A 24,149-nucleotide genomic window follows, 5' to 3' on the forward strand; every position below is an offset into this window, starting at 1 on the left:
CTAATTGAGTGTTACTTTTTGTTAAAATATTCTTAATTATTTTAATTCATAAATAAAATGTGTGACGGTTAAATTAAACTTCACTACTATTATTTTCTCTTTATACCTTAATTACTTAAGGATATTCTTAGAAATTATTTAATTACAAGAAAATTTAGTTCTCAAACTAAAAGTAACCTTTTTTTAATTGGCGAAATTAGTTATATAAGTTATAGGAATGAAGTAGTATATTTTGTAACTTGATCGAAGCTGACACTCATAACTAGGTTGTTTATATATTTTTTAATCCTTTTTATATTTTGAAATAATTCTGGCTTATTAGTCTCCTGAATCAATTTTTTAAAATTTAATAAAGTAAAAAAATAAACATTTTTTCCTAAATTTGGATTAATGAAAACAATATTAACAACCCTAAAGTTTTAATGTTAAACTTGAAATCATGAAAAACTTTTTTTTTAATCAAATTTAGTAAATCACGGAAGTTAATTTTAAGGGAGTAAAAAAAAATTAGGATCAAATCACACTCAATTTTAGAGAGAAATAAACGTAATTAAGCCTGTATTTAAAAAACATCATACCTATATTTATTTATTCAATTCATATTATCGCGTTTTAATGCTTAAATAGAATTGGAACAGGAATGAGCGATTAAACAGTTTGAATATTTTAGTTACACCAAAATGAATGTGTATTGAGAATTTTTTTGTTAACTTGAAAAAGTAGATGTGGAAGATGCAAAGACGCACGCGTGAATATAGAGCAAACTTTCTGTCTCTTGAATAAAGATATTGTTTACAAGCATTAACGGAGCAAAACAAATGCTAGCATTCTATGCGAGTTCAATCAAGCAACGGGTTCCGTTGATGTTGTTGATGTTGATGATTCGGTGGTGGTAGTAGGAACCTGGTCATTCTCAAGCTGACTGTAGTTACCCTTCTCCTTGAAGAGTTGAATGTGATGGTGCTTGCAGTAGAGTTTTCCCTCGTGCGTGATGAAGTTGGAAGAGCTTATGGTGCAACCTCCATAGGTACATTTGAAGCAGCTCTTATGGTAGGGTGTGCCATTAACGGTTACCCTCTCAGTGGGATACACCGTCTTTTTGCAGCACACACATTTGTCCCTGGTTCCCAAGAAGACGTTTGCGATGCCCTTAGAGTTCTCACTTTCGATGATTGGTTTCTCTGGTTTCTGAACTTTGGGTGTTCCCTCGAAGCTTTTGTCCAAGCTTCCGGTTCGCTTGTAAAGTTGATCGTAATGAGGTCTGCAATATAGGACCCCCTCAAAAGAACAGTAGTTGCTGAGCTTAAGGGTGTTGCGGCAATGGTGGCATCTGAAGCAGGCTTTGTGGTAGACACGGCCATCAGCAGTTAGCTTGTCGACAAGGTAAACGGTTTTGTCACAAGCCATGCACTTTTGTGTGGTTCCTCCGAAGCTGGCCATGGCTTCTTTCTTTATTATATTATTATATCACCAAAGGGTGATGAGAGAAAGAATGAACAAGAGAGAAAGAGAGGAAAAGCTGCACTCTTTGTTGCAAGAATTTCCTTTGCTCCTTCTCCCTTAAGCTTCTTTCTCTTTCTTGCTGCTTCCGATGATGAAAAAATGGAGAGCACAGCAAGGGTTATAAAGAGACAAATTGTGGACACGAGTGAATTTCGGATCACCTTAACAACCACGAATATCAAGGAGTGGTTTTGATTTCAGTAATTAAATTGTGGTTCAGATGAACGGAGATTTGTATAGATTGTTCTACGTGTCCTACATTAATTAGGGTTTGTTGCAAACCCACAATTTTCTTGAATAAGTCTATTATGGTATTTATGGATACTCTAAATTTAGTTGAAGATGAATGCATAGGTATACATTATTTTAAATAGGAAAATGGTGAGTACCATTTCATTTTTCTTCACCTATCTACCACCTAAAAAATCTCATATATGTACTTTTTTTATTTAATTCTTTCTAAATTATTTTATTTTTAAAATATAAATATTTTTTTATTGGTGTTAAATTGTAAATTAAAAAATAAAGTGTCTATTTATCATTATTCTTTTAAATAAATGGTATCCATAAGTTTGTTCTTTTATATGAGAACCAAACAACAGGTTTACCAGCAGCAGAGTAATCCAAATATGAGAACGTTATTAAATTCAAATTCAGATGAAATCTTTTTTTTATGTTAATTAAAATAAACATTTAAAAAAATATTTATTAAATTAAATTTGAAAAAATATTTTTAAAAAATAAATCCAGTTAACATATATTAAATTATATTAATAAAATTTATTTAAATTTTTATTAAATTAAAATTAAAGTGAAATATATTTTATTTTTATGTTAATTTAAACAAATATTTAGAAAAATTATATAATTAAAATGTTTATTAAATTTTTAATTTAAAAAATACTTTAAATAAATATTAACCGAATTTTGTAATTTGGAAGACTGTTTAATCAAATTCCGATATCCACTGAGCTACTTAATACGATTTTGAATCCTGATAAATTTCTAAATCGAATTTCAAAATTTGGTAGAAATCTTAACAGAATTTTGAAATTTGGTGAAATTATTTATTCATCGAATTTTGAAATCTATTATTTTTTTTAACTGTATTCCAAAATGCATTTATTTTGGGATGAGTGGATGAGGGCCGAGTGTAATGATAGAGTTAATATATATGAAGAGAAAATTTTTACCGTACTAAAAAAAGTCAAAAGACTATTCTGACTTTCAAAAATAAAAGTGGAGGTACTGAAACTTTCCTTTGAGGAACAGGAAGAAGGCCCCACGAGTTGACCATAATGATCGGGCCTTCAAAATAACCTGCTAATGGAAAAATCAAAGTGAAGCCTTGTAACGTTCCTATTTTATTTATATCTATATTTATGAATTTATTACACAAACTATTTTAATATGTAAATTTCATATACAATTTAATAAATATTCAAATAATTAAAAAACTACTTCCTAAAATTGTTTTTTGTGGTGCGATATATATAGTTTCATTTACCTATATATATACATTTGACTCACAAAGGAGATCAGCGATATGATACTAATAAGTTTCTGATTAGATGATGATTAAAAAAATGTTATTAACGTATAATATTTTAAAAATAACTCGAAGTAACGTAGGGCATTTGGTCTGGTGGTTTGATTCTAGATGTGGGTGCGACTGGCTTTGAGTTCGATGCACTTTTTAATTCTTAAGTGTTTTTTGTTAAACTTTGTTTTTGAGGGAACTTTTTAAGCATTAAAGCTTGCTACGGAAAAATAATTTAATATGCGGTATAAAGTTTACTTAATTCTAAAAGTAGTAACTAACAATTTTAAGTAATTAAACCACACTAGGGGTCTGGGCATTTGGTCTAGTGGTATGATTCTCGCTTCGGGTGCGAGAGGTCCCGAGTTCGATTCTCGGAATGCCCCCACTTTTGATTACAGTTATGTACCACAACGAATTTGATTAATAAACCTTTATTACCTACACTAGTCGGCTTGAAATCATATACTTGTAAATTTCTTTTAAATTTTTTTGCTTATGTCCTTTCTTACAATTTTTAAAATTTATTAATAAATCTTATTTAGTAATCCAATGTGATGTACTTCTTATCTACCACCCACAAATTTGATTATAAATTATACAAATAAACCCTTATTACTTGAACTAGGTGACTGACTTGAAAAAAAAAAGGTGAAATTATATCTGCAACATAAGGGGAATAATGAACAAATGAGCTACAAACTGCATATTAAATTTTTGTACAATAAAAAAAAGTGGGGAACTACATATTTCCATTCGTACAATTTTTTTAAATTTAATAATAAATCTAATTTAGTAATCCAATGTGATGTACTTATGTACCACTACAAATTTGATTATAAGTTATACAAATCAACCCTTATTCCTTGCACTAGCTGGCTAACTTGAAAAAAAAATAGATGAAATCATATCTGCAACATAAGGGGAAATAATGAGCAAATGAGCTATAAACTACATATTAGATAAGTGTGGAGCTGCATATTACTTTTCGTTCATCTTTTTTAAATTTATTAATTGTCATAACCTCGGAAAAAATCCCGACAGGACAACAAACATAAAAAAACATTTTAAAATAAAAATTTAATAGAGGGAGTCGCCACCATAATTTTTGGGAAACTATAGAAAACCTACAAAATGGTTTGTGAAACCGAATCAAGACCGGGAGTCGGTTATGTGTAAGAAAGGTATTAGCACCCTATACATCCCTCCTAAGCCAGTTCCCTTTAATCAAGTGTGCAAAAATAATTTGATTTTAAAATATTTTTTTTCCAAAAAATCAAGAAAAACACACTAATATGAATGAAGAAAACATTTTTTTAAATTTTATTTCAGGGCTCGATAAGGTGTTTAACCTTGTTCCTACAAAAATGAGAAATTAGGGTTAAGTAATTCTCTATTAAAAACAAATTATTAAAAACTTCAATTTGATTAATATCCCTTTTTATCGTTATTATTTTTTATTTTAAATTTTAATGTATATGTATTATTTATCAAGTGAATCTGAGACTCAACATGATAAAGAAAAACATTTAATTATCAAGCAAGTCCGAGACTAAACATAATAATTAAACTTTATTTAAGAAAAAACATTTAATTATCAAGTAAGTCCGAGACTATACATGATAATTAAAACTTATATTTAAGAAAAGAAATTTAATTATCAAGCAAGTCCGAAACTAGACATGATAATTAAACTTTATTTAAGAAAAACATTTAGTGATCAAACAAATACGATAGTAGACATGATAATTAAAATTTATTTAAGAAAAACATTTAATTATCAAGCAAGTCTGAGATTAGACATGATAATCAAACTTTATTTAAGAAAAAATTTCAGAAAAATGAATTTATATATAAAAAACATAAAACCAAATGAAACATAAAGCATGGGTGTGATAGCTAAAACAGGGGTGCATGCAGCATAAATTTCTAATTTACAATCCGACGGAGTGTTAGCATTTACAATGAGTACAAAGGGTAAATGAACAGAGGTGCAATGTACAAGAATGGGTGCGCAAATAATGAATTGAGTTAACCTATATTGAAACATATGAAACTACTTCTCTGAAAAACATTCCTAGCCGATCCAAATTAAGTAACCTCACTTCATTTTAATCTAAATCTCTTTTCAACGAAATTATAAATGGAGTAATCAAAACAACCTAAGTTATGGACTTTTTTTAAGGTGAGATTTCAATTATGGGAAGTTAATTGCTGAACTCGATTTATGGTGTTGGTGGAGGTTAGTTTTTATCTCGTTTTTTGTTTTGCTAATTAAAACATTACATACTTCGGAAGATTTATTTAAATATTTTTTTCCTAACTGTGTTATTATTATTAATATTAAAATGTGTTAAGTTTACTAACTTTTTTTTAGAAGATTTATTTGAATATTTTTTTTCGTAACTGTCTTGTTATTATTAATATTAAAACGTGTTAAGTTTACTAACTTTCTTTTAGAAGATTTATTTGAATATTTTTTTCGTAACTGTGTTATTATTATTAATATTAAAATGTGTTAAGTTTACTAACTTTTTTTAGAATATTTGTTTGAATATTTTTTTTCGTAACTGTGTTATTATTATTAATATTAAAATGTGTTAAGTTTACTAACTGTTTTTTTTTTTCATAAGCCCATTCGAAACAAAAAAAAAATTGTAGAAACCAAACCCTGTGCCTTTTAATAATAGGACCAACCATGAGAAACTTAGATTTGTATCCGCGAGCTGATTTATATACTTCTTTTTTCTTATTTGTTAATTTAATTCATCAAAGTTTGAATTTGAATCTGGTTTAATTTTTATTATTAATAATTTAAAACATGTTGTTGTGGTACATTAAATTTGTAAATGTTATATTTGGATTAAATCTATTAAAACAACTTGTTTGACACAAAACACAAATATAATTAAAGAACATGATTATAACCATAGAATATTTCGTTACAAATATTAAAAAATACTATGAAACTAAAATGATAACATGATTTTTAATTAATGAACACAAACTTAAATATAAATTATTTGCATTAAGGTACATACCATTCTTTCTTTCTTGATTATAGCAGTGAGTAGTGATTATGGGTTGAGTTGAATAAGATTTAGATAAGTCAATTACTTAATTTATTAAACAAATATAAAGTATAATTGTGAAGTTTGTATCGTTCACTTTAAAGAATTTAGAGATAAAAATAAATGAATTTAAGAGTAAATTTTTTATAATTTGTAAATGGTTTAATTGATGTAATAAATTAAAAATGAAGTTTAATAGAAAAAAATATCAAATTGTTCTTAATTTAGAAAGCAATTTAAAATTATAATTAGATGACTTAGATTTATTTTATAAAAAAATATTAAAATAAAATATTTTAATAAAAGAAATTACTTTTTCAATTTTTTTATAACAATTTTTTGGTCAATTAATGTTACGTATCTTCACCTTTCAGTTCAAGAATCTATTCGTTCATGAGAAATAATTAAAAAATAAATGAATTTCTTTATTCTTTCGTTTTTTCCTCTCTCAAATGCATAGAAGTGAGCAAGTTTTATTGCTCTCTTTTTCCTGTGGAAAAAATACAAACGTTAAAGTAAACACAATTTCAAAATAGAGTAAGAAAAAAAGATGTAAACTCTAAAAGGAGTGCTAAATAATATGATTTTAATAAAATAATTTACTATAACATACATTAAATTAGTAATTACAATTCATAACAATTTTATTTATTATTAATCATATTCAAAGTTTATAATAAAAATATTTGTTATTATTTATCATTATATTTATGATGATATTTGTAAATGTAATATATCATTGATTGTTTAATAATCTTTTGCTAATCACTGCTAAATTTATAAATTTATTAGCATTATAATAGATTTATCATGTGTTACATAGGGGATGTATTTATTTTCTTAGAAATCTAGTATATGTGTTATTTTTAGAATCTAATGTTCATTTATTCGTAATATATATATATATATATATATATATATATATATATATATATATATATATATATATATATATATATATATATATTCTTTATTACTAAGAAAGAGATGCTAGAAAACACTTTTCTTAATATATTAAAAGTATATTACGTGTAATTATTTCAAATAATTTAGTTATCTTATTTTACGATATATTTTACCCCTTTAAATATGTTAATTAACATTGAGTTGGAAATTATGTTGAAAATTTAAGTCACAGTAAAACTAAAAAAGTTAAGAAACTTTGTTTGTATTATAAATTATGTTGGAAATTTAAATGTAAATTTAAATCACATAATTGAATAATTTATAAGAAGAAAAATTTATAAATTTATCGTCTTAAAATTTTAATTTTAAATTTGAGGTGATGTTATTTTTTATATTTATGGGATTAGATTTTAATTGTTGTTGAGTTTCTTCAACAAATTTATTTTTCAAAAAATCTATAAATGATATGGATTCCTAATTTTCATTTAGTGTTATGTCTTCGTAACAAATATTTCCGATAAACCAACCAAATTAAACATATAAGAATTAAAAAAAATTATAAAAAAATATCGTCCATATAAATAAGATTAAATCAAAACAAGAATAGACTTAAGACGCATAAAACAAAATAAAGTATTTCTGATACACATTTATATACACACCAACTTCTTTAACTTTCTCTACAGAATTTATTTTTCTATTGATGTACTCTACAATAAAAAAATCTTTTACCAAGCTTCTCCTTTTAATAAGGAAACCGAAAATAAGCCATCAAATGTTTGGTTGATCATTGGAGAGGTTCCAAGTTCATAATGTCCATTTTTTTAAGATTTGGAAGTTGGCAACCTTGACTTGGTAAATTAAATAATAATAAATGAAAGTGATCATTAACATGAAAATGTATGTAATACAAAAATGTTTTTTAAATCAACAAATGAACCAGAGACAATGTGAAATATATATACAACTAAAAATAAATGCCCATTATTCTCGAACAAGGGCATTTGGTTTAGTGGTATGATTCTCGCTTAGGGTGCGAGAGGTCCCGAGTTCAATTCTCGGAATGCCCCGTCGTGTTTCTTTTCTTTTGAAGTGTTTTTGTAAATTTGCATAAAATTAGGCTTTTGGTCTTTGTGATATGACTCTGGGAATGCCCTTCATTTTGATAATTTGGAAATTCAAAACTTTGTCTTGATTTGTTAATTAGCAATTAAGTACCAAGAAGCACAAGGTATTATTTCTAAATTAGCCTTTTGGAGCTTTGGAAGCTGACAAGCTTCACTTGTTTGTTTTGATAAATAAGAATTAGCATCAGAGGCTCCATGTGAATGAGGGTTGGGATCATTGATTGCTACATCAACAGTTTTAGCTGCAAAATTTTGAATACCAACTACCAAGTGAAAAAATTAATGCAATAAAATATTATGTTACAAGTCGTAGTTGATCTTAAAATATAAGATCAGAGGGGTAAATAAGTAAACTCTCTTTTATTCCTTCACAGTAACAGCAAATTATCTTGTCTTTTTGTACGCAATCCTAATACAGGATTGCACAAAATGTGACGTGCTCAGAAAACTATTAACATAGATTAATGTTAATTTTTTCTATCTCAATGTGGGCATTTGGTCTAGTGGTATGATTCTCGCTTTGGGTGCGAGAGGTCCCGAGTTCGATTCTCGGAATGCCCCATTTGTTATTCACATTAATTTATGTTTTTTGCTATGTTGGTGGAGTTTATGCAGAAGATCTGAAGCACCAAACTTGCCTCTATCATTGATAGATTTCAGTCGTCTGCACATATGGAGCAAACTTTTTGCTTAGACAATGCTCCAGTTTTGTCAGTATTATCGCCCAAAATTAGCGCGTGAATCCAATTTAGTGAAGGTTTGCTCAGTAGTCAAGAATTTCATCTCTTGAGAAAGGTAATTCGGAATAATCAGCAGCTTTAACAACATAACTGCAAGTTCCACCATAAAATTCTGATGTTAGGATACAGATAATCTAAAAGGAAATTATACATATTATGCCGGAAGAAAATGTGAAACTGAAAATTTGAGAAGCATGGAAACAACAAAGGTTAAATTTCTCTTTTGGCAATATTAGATTCGGTGAAGTCCAATTTCAATAAATCATATTATACCTCATCAATACTATTTTAGTACAAATCAGATGATCTCAAGAATCTTCTGCGTCGACCCTTCTTCTACTCCTCTATGGATTCTTCTTGGATTTGCTTGTCGTGTGAACTCCGAGGGTGAAGGTACTTACAGGCACGCTCAAGTCAAATAATGATTCGTATGAGGTGTATGTAGTAAAGTGAGAAAACATACCCCTTGTAGTCACTAGACCCTAATTTATACTGTTCACTTGACAAACCTGTTATTATTATCTGTGGGTCGTTCATATTCGAGGATCAACTTTTTCTTTTTTGACTAAGATTGCACTGCACGTATTAGTTCTTTCCTTATTGACTGAGATCGTTCGTCTGTACATTGTCAATGATCAACTCTTTCCTTATTTACTGAGATTACGTGCTTCTCGTCTGTACATCATCATTCTCACCTAACTAGTCACTATTGGGCCAAGATATACCCAGCCAGGCGGCGAGCCGAGATGCACCCGACCTCTACACCATGTTGGCCACTTTTCCTTTGCCTGCTGGGCTTGCGCACGCGTCTCCTTCCCTCTCCCCGGGACCGGGATATGACCGGCCTATTACCCATACACATATTATCCTAATAGTTTTCACTTTTTGCAGTGATGGTATAAATTCCTTCGATAATTTCAATGTGACATAGAACGGAATGATGTGTCACTCTCTTTTGTTTATTCTGAGTTGACATGCGATCTCTAATAGATTTTCGGATCGAAACATATATATTTTAAATATATGACTAAATATTATTGTTGATTTATAGTGATGTGATTTGAAAACAAATGACTCGATAAATTTTACAAATTTCATTAAGATAGACTTTTTAAATAACTATTTTGGTGTATTATAAGTGAACTTTAATGTTAGTTCAACGCTTTATATAATGAGATTTGTATATAATATAAATTTGCCTCACATCTCTATCAGATATATAATCTCTAACATAAATGTACTTAAATGATCATGCATGCATACCGAGATAAATCTAAGCGTCTTCTCTTTTAACTCCTTTAAAATGTAAAATAAAACACATCACATACAAGATGATACAAAATTACAAGAGCAAATGCATGCAAAATATTTTGATACCCTGACGAGAAAACACGTGACTTATAATTGTCTGTCTATGTAAGCAAATCTGGTTATTTTATGCGTGGGAGATTGTTGGAGTTTAAATATGAAAGTGAATTCTCACATTAAATAGAAATAAGGTGCTCAATATACAAGTGAGAATGAAAGACAAGTCTAATGCTTTAAGTTTTGGTCGAGTGTAGAAGGAAGCTAACTTGTTTTGTATTTCACTGTAGTTCAACTGGTGAAAATCTGTGTGCCCCACTGTCAGATTCATAGGAATATAATAAACTTTGCGTAAGGTTTCCAAAGTGGGCATTTGGTCTAGTGGTATGATTCTCGCTTAGGGTGCGAGAGGTCCCGAGTTCAATTCTCGGAATGCCCCTTATGTTTTTTGTTTGTGGTGCCTTTGTTTTTCTGTAACTTCATGCGGTGAAAAAGACAATGCTATTACTGATGTCATGTGGTGAAAACTTCAGAATCCAACCAAATCAATTTATTACTTTTCGGTATAACTACCTCATCAATTTATTATTTCTAAATCTTAACCTTTGACATATGAAAGCTGCCAAGCTTGACTTGTTAGTTTGTTTAATTATAAAATAGGCTGAATGTGAATGCCTTGAAAAGAATGGTGAGATGCATTAAGAGTTCTGATTGGAAATTTGTCCGTAATAAGAATCAACTTGCCACAAAAGTTTAATGACATTAAATGGCCAGCCATAATTGGTCTTAAATTATAAAACCAAAGGGGCATTGCAAAAACTAGTTACCTACCTATCTAGGTAAGCAAATATGGTCATTTATATGTAAACAATTTTAAGCAGGTTTAACTATAGATAATTTAAACTTGGCCCCATTTACTTCAATGTGGGCATTTGGTCTAGTGGTATGATTCTCGCTTTGGGTGCGAGAGGTCCCGAGTTCGATTCTCGGAATGCCCCTTTATTTTTTCATATGCCTTCAGTTCTTTGTTTTATGAGCCATTCAATGACTGTATCAATGTTGAGATCAAGAAGCAACAAAATTCTCTTTTGGTGATGGATTTCAGCTACCTGAACTTGTTAAACAGTTCCATAGGTACAACTAAAGCTTCAACTTGATGCAAGTTAGAGTGCCAACAATTTTTACTGATGTCATGTGGTAGAAGTCAGATATACAAGTTAGAGGCAAAGTTTCAACTTCATAATACATCTTAAAAGTTTTCGCAAATCAATTTAGTAGTATCTATAAAATTGGCACAACAAGGCTTTTCTGTGTAGTGAATGTAATACATCTACAGTTTTAGCTAAAAGATTTTGAGTACCAAGTGACAATTTGCCACAGAAAATGTAGTAGAATATGGTGTTGCAAGTCATAGTTGGTCTAAATATAACAAAACAGAAGGTAAATATGCAACATTTTAACTCTACAATTTTACTATGAAGCAATACAATCAACTATGTTATTTCAAAGTAAATGATGAAGGAGGTTGTGGATTGTCCATGGTGCCTAGTACTAAGACGTATCACACATCAAAACAAATAGATGAAATCATATTACACACATTGCAAGACAAATCAAATGTCGATCAAATCACTCGGATGTTACTCAGACGTAAATTTTAACACATAATTAGATCAAATCACATGTCTGTACTTAAGCTTCTGTCTAATTACTTCTTTTTACATGCCAATCTACAACAGTATCAGTTGATGAAGTTTCAACAGAAGATCATGAAGCACCAAACTTTACTGTCATTGATAGATTTCAGCCCCCTGCACATATAAAACAAACTTTTAACAAATATTATCACCTACAATTATCTTATACAGCATTGTAATTTCTACTTTACTATAATGAAAATGTTTAGGCAAACTTTTGACTTTGTCACCATCATAGGTATTATTTATTTTGATATACTACTTTATAATTTTCACTTTGATAGAAGTTAACAAATATAATTATAATTATATTACAGTCCAGATTCTTTATTGATTTTTTTTTTTTGTGCTGTCGAACATTAAAAATACACTGTGTTAATATTTTAAATATTTTTTAATATATTTTAAATATCAAAATTAATGATAATCAATGTATGGAAACACAATAAAGAAACAACACAACAAAATACAACAGAGAATCCACATTCATTATGTTAACATGCTAGATACTCTTTATTAGTTCATAAAAGATATTAATACTATTATATATTTATTAATTTATTACTGATAGCATTATAATAAGTTAAAAACAAAATATTGTAGTAAATATATTTATTAATATATATATATATATATATATATATTAGTTTTGGTCCTAAAATACTAATATTTGAGGTAAAAAAAGATTTATATGTAGACAAAATAAATTATATGTCATAAAAGATTTATATGTAGACAAAATAAATTATATGTCATAAAAAATGAACTGCTTCAGTTTATTTATAAGGAATAAGTACACAAACTTTCTTTTTCTTTTGTCTTATTATTTTCTTGCGGATATTTTTAAATAAAAAACTTCTATTGAAAAAGCGATTAGGTTAGGTCATATTACGAGAATAAAAATGAATAGAGGGTTGAGTAAGATGATTGGAGCTTAGGGTGCGAGAGGTTCCGGTTCTTCCGCCGCACTTTTCGTTCTTTGACGATTTGGAAGCTGACAGGCTTGACTTCACTTGGTAAATGGTATAGTCAAATACCAACTCACAAACACCAGGTTTCATTTCTAATTTTACCCTTTTCAATTTCTGGACGTTAAAGAACTTTACTTGTTAATTCGATTACTTAATTAACAATAAGCATCAGAGAGGTTGCATGTGATTGTGCTGCGATGAAAGGATTCATTCTTTAACTGCTTGCCACAGAATATGTAATACAATAATTTGTTGTAAGTCGTAGTTGATAATTATAATATAAAACCAGAGACAATGGCACAGGTCCATTATAAAGAAAAGCAGGTAAAGAATCTAGATTAGGAGAGGTCCTCACACATTTAATGCTCAATAGTTCCATGACTTGAACTCCATTGTCTCCAAAACAGGGTATCTATACGGAGAAAGTTTATACATTAAACCAGAGTGGTAAATTAGTAAACTCACTTTGATACCTTGATGTGAAAAAAACTGGTTTGCTTGACTTACAATTGCCTATTCAGGTAGTATTGAAGAGAATGTGGCATGCGTATGCAATTCTAAAGTAAAACTCAGAGATTTGACTTTGCCCAAATTCTCTCAATGTGGGCATTTGGTCTAGTGGTATGATTCTCGCTTAGGGTGCGAGAGGTCCCGAGTTCAATTCTCGGAATGCCCCGTTTTTTTGTCTTTACCTTAATTGTCTTGATGTGTTTTTCTCATCGAGAAGGCTCAAGGAAAGCCCTGCATTCTCAGACAGAATAGAATACTTGTAGTTGCATTTTTTTTTTCGTAGAGAACCAGGTGAAGATGCAAATCACAATCTAAGCAATCAGTTCTGTTTGTACTTTGTTTGACTATTGATATGTCTTTTAACAGTTAAGCTTCAAGACACCTAGATTGTATGATTTACCTATCTCCCCACATGTTAGCAAGCATCTGTTTTAATGCTTAGATTGTGGTATCTGGTCTTAACTCTAAGTATGCGCCTTGTGAACTATATATTCTACAAGCAATTAAAATATTGCTTAATCAACTGAATAAGGAAGGAGGTTGTGAGTTGTTGTTGATCATGTAGACACCCTTAAATATCAAATTCTTACAAACAAATGTATCGACACAATTATATCTTTAAATCCTTTTGCACATGTAATTAGCAAGTATCTTATTTTGTATTTTACAAACACTCGGTGGAATATGTGATTAACCTTCATATCAAAACATGCGGTGTTGAATTTCAGACCACTGCACTTAGAAACAATATTAGAATTGTGAGGTAAAAATAATGTTTCAACTTGTGTAAGAAAAACAATACTACCAACTTACTGATTTCATGTGTTAAAAGTCAAATTTACAAGTCATAGAGGCAAAGTTTTTAACTTCATAGTATAGCAAACCTTGAAAAAATTTAGCAAAGCAATTAATTACCTTTTGATATAATTGGCAAACAACAGATTTTGCATGGTGAGGCTTTTGGTCTTGTCATCTGATTCTCACTTAGGGTGAGTTCCCAAGTAACTCGAGTTTGTTAATCCTTATCTTACATACCAACTAGCAATTATTTCTTAATTTTAAGCCTTTGAAGTCTAGAAACTGACAAGCTTTACTTGTTATGTGGTATACTTATAAAACAATAAGCATCAGGAGCTGAACGAGAATGTATTGGAAGAATGATTAGTAGTTTTAACTGGAAGTTTTGCAGTAATGAGTGACAACTTGCTACCGTAAATGTAATTAAATTATATGGCAATTCATTGGAAGTCTTTAAATATTTAAAACCAGAGTGGTAAGCCAACCTTCTTTCATGTATTGACTTGGAAAAACAAGTTATCTTGACCGAAATCTAATTAGCCGTCCAGGTAGCCAAATCTTAGAATTTGTATGCAATTTTACTGTAGAACTGAAAACCATGAAGGAAAAAAATAATAATTTAGCCCACGTTTTTCAATGTGGGCATTTGGTCTAGTGGTATGATTCTCGCTTTGGGTGCGAGAGGTCCCGAGTTCGATTCTCGGAATGCCCCTGTTTTTATTCATTTTTCTTTTGTGCCTGTTTTATTCTAAAGTATATTTTTATTGTCCATGATGCCTAACAAATGTATAAGCCAATCAACAATTGTACCTATGTTTTAGGAGTTCTTTTTATTAAATCAAGAAGCAAGAAACTTCTCCAAACCAATGGATTTCAGCCCCCTTAAATTGTGAAATGATAAAACATTAATTTGTGTTGTTTTTTTTAAGGGATTTAGAAGTGATGGTGAGTAAATTTAGAAGTAATTTTTGTGAAAGTTTTGGGAAAGATTTGATTGATGGGATAAATTAAAAAATATGTTTTAGTAGAAGTAATAATGAAATTACCATTTAGCCCTTAGTTTAATTAGTGTCCGATCCACCACCCCGTAACCGATCCACCACACAATGTATCCGATCCACCATACTCGTATCCGATCCAGCCAAAGGAACGAATCCAAGACCAGCGGATCCGATCCAACACAAATGGGATCGAATCCACGAGTAGCGTATCCGATCTAGCACAAATGGGATCGGATTTGTGTTTGCAGCGAGACTTCTCATGGTTGCAGCTCCTCATGGTTGCAACGAGAGTGTGTTTGCAACGAAGAGGTGGTAAATGGGTAAATATTTAATACCGCAAGCCAATCCTACCAAATCTTCGCATTATGTCCGTGATTACAAATTCCAGAGATTCCTGATATCCTCGCTATGCCATCTGCACAAATACTCTTAAAAGAACATCACATGAGCTCTCATTTCTTTCCTCGCAAATATACTCTCTTTAAAGCAAACACAACATAAAAGTACAAGTAATGTTTCAACTCTTGAAAAAGAGAATGCTATCATTTTAGTGATGTAATGCAGTAAAAGTCAGATGTAGAAGTTAGAAACAAAGTTTTAACACCAGAATCTACCCTAAACTAATTTCATCAAATTGATTGATTAATTTTTTATAATTTCCAAACAATAGGCATTAGGGTTTATTTCTAAATTTTATCGTTTTGAAGCTTTGGAAGTTGACAAGCTTATCTTGATAGTTTGTTTGTTTAAATAATAACAGACATGATTGCCTTCGGATGAATAAAATGATACGAAAACAGTTTCAGCTTGGATTTTTCTGTACCATGTAACAGCTTGGCACAGAAAATGGGATAGAATAATGTGTCTGAAGTCATTGTTGACCAATATGAAACCACAGGAGTAAATTTGCAAACTCTCTTTGATATCTAAGTTAGAAAAATGAGTTACCGTTACTGTTATTAGTGCTCTATCCAGGAAAACGTATCTGCTCATTATTAAGCAATTTTACAATAACACTACTCATCAACTACTTTAATAGAAAGTTAGAGAAAGCGCTAAGTTGGACATTAATATTTCAATAAGGGCATTTGGTCTAGTGGTATGATTCTCGCTTTGGGTGCGAGAGGTCCCGAGTTCGATTCTCGGAATGCCCCTTGATTTTCTGAATTTATTTGTCTTTGTATTATATTTTTATGTTTGTCCTAGACTTGGAATGATATGTACATGTACTGCACTCTCAGCGCCCCTTTTTTCATATTTATTTGTGCTGTATTATTCCCATGTGTGAGTTTGCCATTATTTTTAGTGTGTTCTTTACATTTTTACTTGGCACAAAGACATGCACTACATTCACCCTGTTTGCCGAAGCAATACTTGCAGTGCAGTTTTTTCCACCACAAGAACTGGAGATAGCAACTAATCTTATCAATGTGGCAGAATTAGCCTTTAGAGTTCACCAGCTACACAGATTCCCAAGAGGCACGCAGAAGTTACTTTGATTTTTGTATCTGTCCCATGGTTTGCAGGCATCTATTACAACACTGAGATAGCGGTATGCATTCTTATATTCGTTTCAAAAGCATTTGAACTCAGCATTGTACAATGAAGTGATTACTAAATCAACTAAATTATTTCAAAATCTATAAGGAAGGAGATTGTGAATTGTTGTGTTGTCCATGATGCCTGTCACAGGAATATACCAATTTTGAAAAAGTGAATGAGTTCAAATTGCATAATTATTTATTCTAGTCCATTCGACATCAAACATTATCAAATATCTTATTTTATAATATTCAACACTCGGATGTTATATGTGATAAGCTGCATGTGAAATCATGTGCCGTTTTCAGCTGTTGTATAAGCCAGTCAGCAAAGGAAAAGAAAAACTGTTATGATGCTGAAAGAACTTTCAGTCTACATGATTCAGTCTCTAATGCTATTTAGAAACAGATACATATAGAAAAACATAATCTACCTTAAAATAATTTGACCATTTTGGTTTATTAGTTATTGTATAATCAGCAAACAACAAGCTTCAGGATTGATTTCTTGATAATTGTGCATTGCACACAATGCATGAATGAATGTATGTGCACAATGATTTATTCAAATCCATTGCACATATAATTGGCACGCATTTTATTTTTCACTTTACAGCACTAAGATGACATATGTACCTACATAGCCAATCATGTGGTGTTGGATTTGGTGTAAGCCAGTCGGTAAAGGAAAAAGAAAATTAGTATGTCACCGACATAACTTACTTCCTTGTGCTTGGTATAAATAAAGTCTGTAATGCAACATAAACTGATATATATTGCGAAACTTCAGTTCTTTTGTTTCAAAAGTTTTATAAGCTGATTAACTACTGTATCAATGTAGGCTAACATTTTACAGGAAATCTTGAAGCAACAAAATTCTCTATCATTAGTTGATTTCATACCACCGTACTTACAAACAGTATTAGTATTAAGGATTAAATTGATGTTTCAAGTTGTGGTTAAAAAAGACAATCTCACCAACTTACTGGTGTATGGTGGTAATAGCTAATGCACAGTTCTTCAGTACCAAGTGACAATTTAACACCCAAAATGTAGTAGAACGTTGTGTTGCAAGTCATAGTTGGTCTAAAAATAAAAAACAGGTGGGTAAATATGCAAAGTCTTTTTGATAGCTTGACTAGAAATGCAAGATACCTTGATTGAAAAAAGCGCTTATCCAGGAAATCAAATCTGCTCATCTGTATGTAATCTTAATATACATAGATTCTACTTAACCCTCTTCACTACAGTGTATACCTTTGGTCTACTGATACTATTCTCGTTTTAGCCTCAAGAGATCCCAAGCTCAATTTTTGGAACGCCCCTATTTTTTATTTTATTTTTTATATTTATCTGTGTCTGTTTTGTTTTTGAATAGGCACAAAGGCATGGACTCTATTATCAGTCAGAAAAGAGTTGCTCCAATGGCGTTTCTTCCACAAAAAAGGACAGAAGATGTGAATTAGCTTGCCATGTATGAGACAAAGCAGTTGCTTTGTTTTCTGCATCTGTCGACAAGTTTTGAAGCATCATCAGTCACAGCTCCGAGGGTGTGGCATGTGATCATAAGGATAAGTGCGACATTATAACTACACAAGTTTACTTTGAAGCAATACAATCAACTATGTTATTTCAAAGTAAATGAGGTAGGAGGTTGTGGATTGTCAATGATGCCTAGTACTCAGAGGTATCAATCATCAAAACAAATGGATTAAAACACGTTACACACATTGCCAGACAGATCACATATTGATCAAATCACTCAGATGTTACTCAGACGTAAATTAGATCAAATCACTCAGATGTTACTTGGATTTTAACATACATTAGATCAAATCACATGTTTGTACTACAATTCATTGGGCATAACTTAAGCTTCTGCTTAATTACTTTTTTCAAAGCAATTTACAACAGTATCAATGTTGATGGAGTTTCCACAGGAGATCATGAAGCACCAAACTTCACTGTCATTGATAGATTTCAACTCCCTGCACATATAAAACTGACTTTTAACAAATTATCACATATAGTTATCTTACCCAGCATTATAATTTCTACTTTGCTATAATGGAAATGTTTAAGCAAACTTGATTTTGCTACAATCATATCTATCTATAGGTATTATTTATATTGATATGCTACTTTAGAATTTTCATTATGGTAGAAGTTAATAAATATAATTATACCATTATATTAACATGCTAGATGCTCTTTATTAGTTCATAGAAGGATATTAAAATACTATTACTAAATACTAAATAATTGTAGTAAATGTAATATTAAATGAACTTAGTAAATATGTTATTGTATGATAGCATAATAATAATATAACAACAAATATTGTAGTAAATATATTTATATTTGAGGTATACGAAAGCATTTAAATCCACAATATTTATATTTTATCAATTATACTTATTAACAATATATGCACTTATTAATATTTAAGGATAAAAGTAAATTATATAATTTGCAATCATATAAATTGTATAATTTATAATAAATTAAAAATAATATAAATTATACTACTAGTACATATAATTTAGTGTAACAAATTATAAGTCATAAAATTGAAGTGCTGTAGTTTATTTATAAGCTATAAGTATACAAACTTTCTTTTCTCTTATTATTTTTTGCGGATATGTTCATATGTTTAAATAAAAAGCTTACCATTGAGAAGCGACTAGGTTAGGTCAGTCTAGGAGAAGAAAAGTGAATAGGAAAGAAGTGTTGAGTAAGATGGTTGGAGCTTAGGGTGCGAGAGGTTCCAGTTCCTCCGCCGCACTTTTCGTGTTTTGACGATTTGGAAGCTAACAAGCTTGACTGTAAATGGTATAGTCAAATACCTACCCACAAGCACCAGGTTTGATTTCTAATTTTACTCTTTTCGACTTCTGGAAGTTTTTACTTGTTAATCCGATTAGTTAAATAATAATAATCATCAGAAGTTGCATGTGATTGTGCTGCGATGAATGAATTCATTCTTTAACTGTTTGCCACATAAAATGTAATACAATAATTTGTTGTGAGTCGTAGTTGATAATTAAAATATAAAACCAGAGACAATGGTACAGTTCCGGTTATAAAGAAAAGCAGGTAAAGAATCTAAATTAGGAGAGGTCCTCACACATTTAATGCTCAATATGCTTGAATCGAACTCCGTTGTCTCAAAAAAACAGAGTATCTGTACGGAGAAAGTTGATACATTAAACGAGAGTGGTAAATTAGTAAACTTACTTTGATTGCTTGATTAGTAAAACAGGTCGCCTTGACTAAGAATTGCCTATCCAGGTAACATAGAAGTGAAGAGAACGCGGCATGCATATACATTTCTAAAATAAAACTTACATAGATTTGGCTTTGCCCTAAGTCTCCCAATTAGGGCATTTGGTCTAGTGGTATGATTCTCGCTTAGGGTGCGAGAGGTCCTGAGTTCAATTCTCGGAATGCCCCATTTTTTATCTTTACCTGAATTGTCTTGATTTGTTTTTGTCATTGAGTAGGCACAAGAAAAACTCTGATTACTCAGACACGATAGAATACTTGCAGTTCCATTTCTTTCTTAAAGAACAGGTGAAGATGCAAATCACAATCTAAGCAATCAGTTCTGTTTGTATTTTGCTTGACTGTTGATATGTCTTTTAACAGTTAAGCTTAAAGACACTTAGCATGTTATGATTTACCTATCACCCCACATGTTAGCAAGTATCAGTTTTAATGCTTAGATTGTGGTATCTGATCTTAACTGTAAGTGTATGCGCCTTTTGAACTATATTCTACAATTGAAATATTGCTTAATCAACTATATTATTTAAAATTGAATAACTAAATAAAGAAGGAGGTTCTGAGTTGTTGTTGATGGTACATGACACCCTTAAATACATAATTCTTATAAACAAATATCTTTAAATCCGTTGCACATGTAATTAGCTAGTGTCTTATTTTGTACTTTACAAACACTCGGTGGAATATGTGATTAACCTTCATATCAAAACATGGGGTGTTGAATTTCAGACTACTGCACTTAGAAACAATATTAGAATTGTGAAGTAAAAATAATGAGTGACTACTTGCTATTGTAAATGTAATTAAATTATATGGCAATTCATTGGAAGTTTTTAAAAACAGAGTGCTAAACTAACTTTTTTCATATATTGACTTGGAAACAAGTTATCTTGACTGATAATTACCCGTCCGGGTAGTGAAATCTTACAATTTGTATGCAATCTTACTGTAGAACTGATGACCATGGATGATTAAAACATAATTTAGCCCTACATCTTTCAATGTGGGCATTTGGTCTAGTGGTATGATTCTCGCTTTGGGTGCGAGAGGTCCCGAGTTCGATTCTCGGAATGCCCCTTTTTTTCATGTTTATTTGTGCCTGTTTTATTCTCAAGTATGTGTTTGTGGTTTTCTTATAGGCGCATGCATTTCTTATCGGCTAGTCATAAAGCAGGCACTTCATTCTCTGCATGTCAGTGAGAAAAGAATACTTGCAGTTGTGTTTCTTCCATTAAATACCCGAAGATGATGTGAGTCAATCTTAACAATCTGGCTGATAATAGCATTTACAGTTAACCACAAAGACTGCTTGCCATGCCATGAGACACTTAGCATTGATTGACATCTATATCTCTCTGTTAGTTTGCAGGTATCAGTTAAAACTGACATTAGTATGTGATCTTGTGTTATAATTTGAACTTTGCATTCTACAATGAAGTAATATTGTTGAATCAACTATATTATTTTAAATTGAATTGTAAAGGACATCATGAATTATTAGCTTGTCCATGATGCCTAGCATAGCACTAAAAAAATATCAATTTCGAAAAACTGTATTAGCACAACTTGCACAATTATTTATTCTTGTCAGTTACACATGCAGCACTACCAAGTATCTTATTTTATATATTCAACACAGATGCGGTGTGTGATAACCTGCATATCAAATCACATGTTGTTTGATATTATGTAATCCGTAATCCACTTTGAAATAGAAAAAAACTAGTATGACACATTATTAAATTCCTTCAATCAGCTTGAATCAGTCTCCAATTCAACATGCAAACAGGTACTTGTGGCAAACTTCAATTTTTTATTTAAAATGTTGTATAAGCCAATCAACAATTGTACCTATGTTTTTGGAGTGCTTTTATTATTTCAAAGCAATAAACTTCTCCAAACCAATGGATTTCAGCCCCCTTAAATTGTGAAATGAGAAAACATTAAGAGCACAAGTAATGTTTCAACTCTTGAAAAAGAGAATGCTATATCATTTTTTAGTGATGTAATGCAGTAAAAGTCAGATATAGAAGGTAGAAACAAAGTTTTAACACCAGAATCTACCCTAAGCTAATTTCATCAAATTGATTGATTAGGTTTTTATAATTTCCAAACAATAGGTATTAGTGTTTATTTCTAATTTTTATCGTTTTGAAGCCTTGGAAGTTGGCAAGCTTATCTTGATAGTTTGTTTGTTTTAACAGATACGATTGCCTTGGGATGAATAAACTGTCTGAAGTCATTGTTGACCAGTATGAAACTAGAGGGGTAAATTTGCAAACTCTCTTTGATATCTTAATTAGAAAAATGAGTTACGTTTACTATTAATTCTCTATCCAGGAAAACGTATCTGCTCATTATTAAGCAATTTTACAATAACTCTAGTCATCAACTACTTTAATAGAAAATTAAGAATAGAGCTGACTTGGGCATCACTTCTCTAGCAAGGGCATTTGGTCTAGTGGTATGATTCTCGCTTTGGGTGCGAGAGGTCCCGAGTTCGATTCTCGGAATGCCCCTTGTTTTTTCAAACTTATTTGTCCCTGTCCTAGGCTTGGAATGACATGTACTGCAGTCTGAGCCCCCTTTTTTCATATTTGTCTGTGCTGTATTATTCCCATGTGTGAGTTTGCCATTCGTTTTGAGTGTGTTCTTTACATTTACTAGGCACAAAGACATGCACTACATTCCACCCTATTTGCCAGAAGCAATACTTGCAGTGCAGTTTCTTCCACCACAAGAACTGGAGATGTGAACTTGTCTTATGAATCTGGCAGAATTAGCCTTTACAGTTGACCACCTACACAGATTCCCAAGTGGCACGCAGAAGTTACTTTGATTTTTGTATCTGTCCCATGGTAAGCATCTATTACAACACTGAGATAGTGGTATGTATTCTTATATTCGTTTCAAAAACATTTGAATTCAGCATTGTACAATGAAGTGATTACTAAATCAACCAAATTGTTTCTAAATCTATAAGGAAGGAGATTGTGGATTGTTGTGTTGTCCATGATGCCTATCACCGGAATATACCAATTTTGAAAAAGTGAAGGAGTTCAAATTGCATAATTATTCATTCTGGTCCATTCGACATGAAACATTATCAAATATCTTATTTTATAATATTCAAGACTCAGATGATATATGTGATAACCTACATATGAAATCATATGCCGTTTTCAGCTGTTGTATAAGCCAGACAGCAAAGGAAAAGAAAAACTGTTATGATGCTGAAAGAACTTCAGTCTACATGATTCAGTCTCTTATGCAATGTAGAAACAGATACATATAGAAAAACAGAATCTACCTTAAAATAATTTGTCCATTTTGGTTTATTAGTTATTGTATAATTACCAAACAACAAGCTTCAGGATTGATTTCTTGATATTTTCCACTGCACAATGCTTGAACAAATGTAGCTGCACAATGATGTATTCAAATCCATTTCAATATAATTGGCACGCATCTTATTTTTCACTTTACAGCACTAAGATGGCGTATGTGATTCATAGCCAATCATCTGGTGTTGGATTTGGTGAAAGCCAGTCGGTAAAGGAAAAAGAAAACTAGTATGACACCGACATAACTTACTTCCTTGTGCTTGGAATATAGTCTGTAATGCAACATAAAACTGATATATGTATGATGCGAAATTTCAGTTCTTTTGTTTCAAAAGTTTTATAAGCTGATCAACTACTGTATCAATGTAGGCTAACATTTTACATGAAATCATGAAGCAACAAAATTCTCTATCATTAGTTGGTATCCTACCACCGTACTTACAAACTTATTAGTATTAAGGATCAAATTGGTGTTTCAAGTTGTGGTTAAAATAGACAATCTTACCAACTTACTGGTTTCTGGTGGTAACATATGAAACAAACTTTTAACAAATTAGCACGTACAATTATCTTACACAGCACTTCTGCTTAACTATGATGGAAATGTTTAAGCAAAACTTTTGATTTTGTCACCGTCATACCTATCTATCAGTATTATTTATATTAATATACTATCTATGGTTTTTACTTTGGAAGTTGTGAAAATGGGTTGGAACCTGCGAGCCAATCCAGTCCACCACGGGTTCTGGTGTTGGGTTGAAGTTTTTTTATAAATTTTAATGCAAATTGATTTTTGATCCGACTCACTTA

The 24,149-nt window shown here is 30.8% G+C and overlaps 1 protein-coding gene, 2 long non-coding RNA genes and 11 other non-coding genes across 16 annotated transcripts; 13 read left to right on the forward strand and 1 right to left on the reverse strand.

Annotated features, from left to right (window-relative positions):
- Positions 1–755: 755 nt before the first annotated feature.
- Positions 756–1,753, reverse strand: LOC114190879 (LIM domain-containing protein WLIM1-like). Its single transcript, XM_028079947.1, has one exon. It carries the CDS (start codon positions 1,438–1,440, stop codon positions 844–846), a length of 597 nt encoding a protein of 198 aa, XP_027935748.1. The 5' UTR covers positions 1,441–1,753; the 3' UTR covers positions 756–843.
- A 1,604-nt stretch (positions 1,754–3,357) lies between these two features.
- On the forward strand, positions 3,358–3,429 carry TRNAP-CGG. The gene has a single exon. It is a non-coding gene; the product is annotated as a tRNA-Pro (tRNA).
- A 4,589-nt stretch (positions 3,430–8,018) lies between these two features.
- Positions 8,019–8,090, forward strand: TRNAP-AGG. The gene has a single exon. It is a non-coding gene; the product is annotated as a tRNA-Pro (tRNA).
- Positions 8,091–8,636: 546 nt separating this feature from the next.
- On the forward strand, positions 8,637–8,708 carry TRNAP-UGG. The gene has a single exon. It is a non-coding gene; the product is annotated as a tRNA-Pro (tRNA).
- A 1,851-nt stretch (positions 8,709–10,559) lies between these two features.
- Positions 10,560–10,631, forward strand: TRNAP-AGG. The gene has a single exon. It is a non-coding gene; the product is annotated as a tRNA-Pro (tRNA).
- Positions 10,632–11,118: 487 nt separating this feature from the next.
- On the forward strand, positions 11,119–11,190 carry TRNAP-UGG. Its single transcript has one exon. It is a non-coding gene; the product is annotated as a tRNA-Pro (tRNA).
- A 1,623-nt stretch (positions 11,191–12,813) lies between these two features.
- LOC114190362 lies at positions 12,814–18,692 on the forward strand. The gene is made up of 3 exons (XR_003605795.1): positions 12,814–12,943; positions 16,538–16,721; positions 18,089–18,692. It is a non-coding gene; the product is annotated as an uncharacterized LOC114190362 (long non-coding RNA).
- TRNAP-AGG lies at positions 13,465–13,536 on the forward strand. The gene has a single exon. It is a non-coding gene; the product is annotated as a tRNA-Pro (tRNA).
- On the forward strand, positions 14,809–14,880 carry TRNAP-UGG. The gene has a single exon. It is a non-coding gene; the product is annotated as a tRNA-Pro (tRNA).
- Positions 16,252–16,323, forward strand: TRNAP-UGG. The gene has a single exon. It is a non-coding gene; the product is annotated as a tRNA-Pro (tRNA).
- Positions 18,693–19,358: 666 nt separating the features above from the next.
- LOC114190360 lies at positions 19,359–23,475 on the forward strand. Of its 3 annotated transcripts, XR_003605794.1 has the most exons (5): positions 19,359–19,573; positions 21,135–21,364; positions 22,200–22,263; positions 22,663–22,853; positions 23,182–23,475. It is a non-coding gene; the product is annotated as an uncharacterized LOC114190360 (long non-coding RNA). The 3 variants fall into 3 exon arrangements; XR_003605792.1 differs by lacking the exon at positions 23,182–23,475 and having other exon boundaries at positions 22,663–23,059; XR_003605793.1 differs by lacking the exon at positions 23,182–23,475 and having other exon boundaries at positions 21,135–21,245; positions 22,663–23,059.
- TRNAP-AGG lies at positions 20,092–20,163 on the forward strand. Its single transcript has one exon. It is a non-coding gene; the product is annotated as a tRNA-Pro (tRNA).
- Positions 21,001–21,072, forward strand: TRNAP-UGG. The gene has a single exon. It is a non-coding gene; the product is annotated as a tRNA-Pro (tRNA).
- TRNAP-UGG lies at positions 22,443–22,514 on the forward strand. The gene has a single exon. It is a non-coding gene; the product is annotated as a tRNA-Pro (tRNA).
- Positions 23,476–24,149: the final 674 nt, after the last annotated feature.

Source organism: Vigna unguiculata, chromosome 7, assembly GCF_004118075.2.
Source record: "Vigna unguiculata cultivar IT97K-499-35 chromosome 7, ASM411807v1, whole genome shotgun sequence".
Lineage (NCBI taxonomy): Eukaryota > Viridiplantae > Streptophyta > Magnoliopsida > Fabales > Fabaceae > Vigna > Vigna unguiculata.

Excerpts from the sequence above, each read along its gene's own strand:
- LOC114190879 (XM_028079947.1), bottom strand. The coding sequence starts at position 1,440 with ATGGCCAGCTTCGGAGGAACCACACAAAAGTGCATGGCTTGTGACAAA.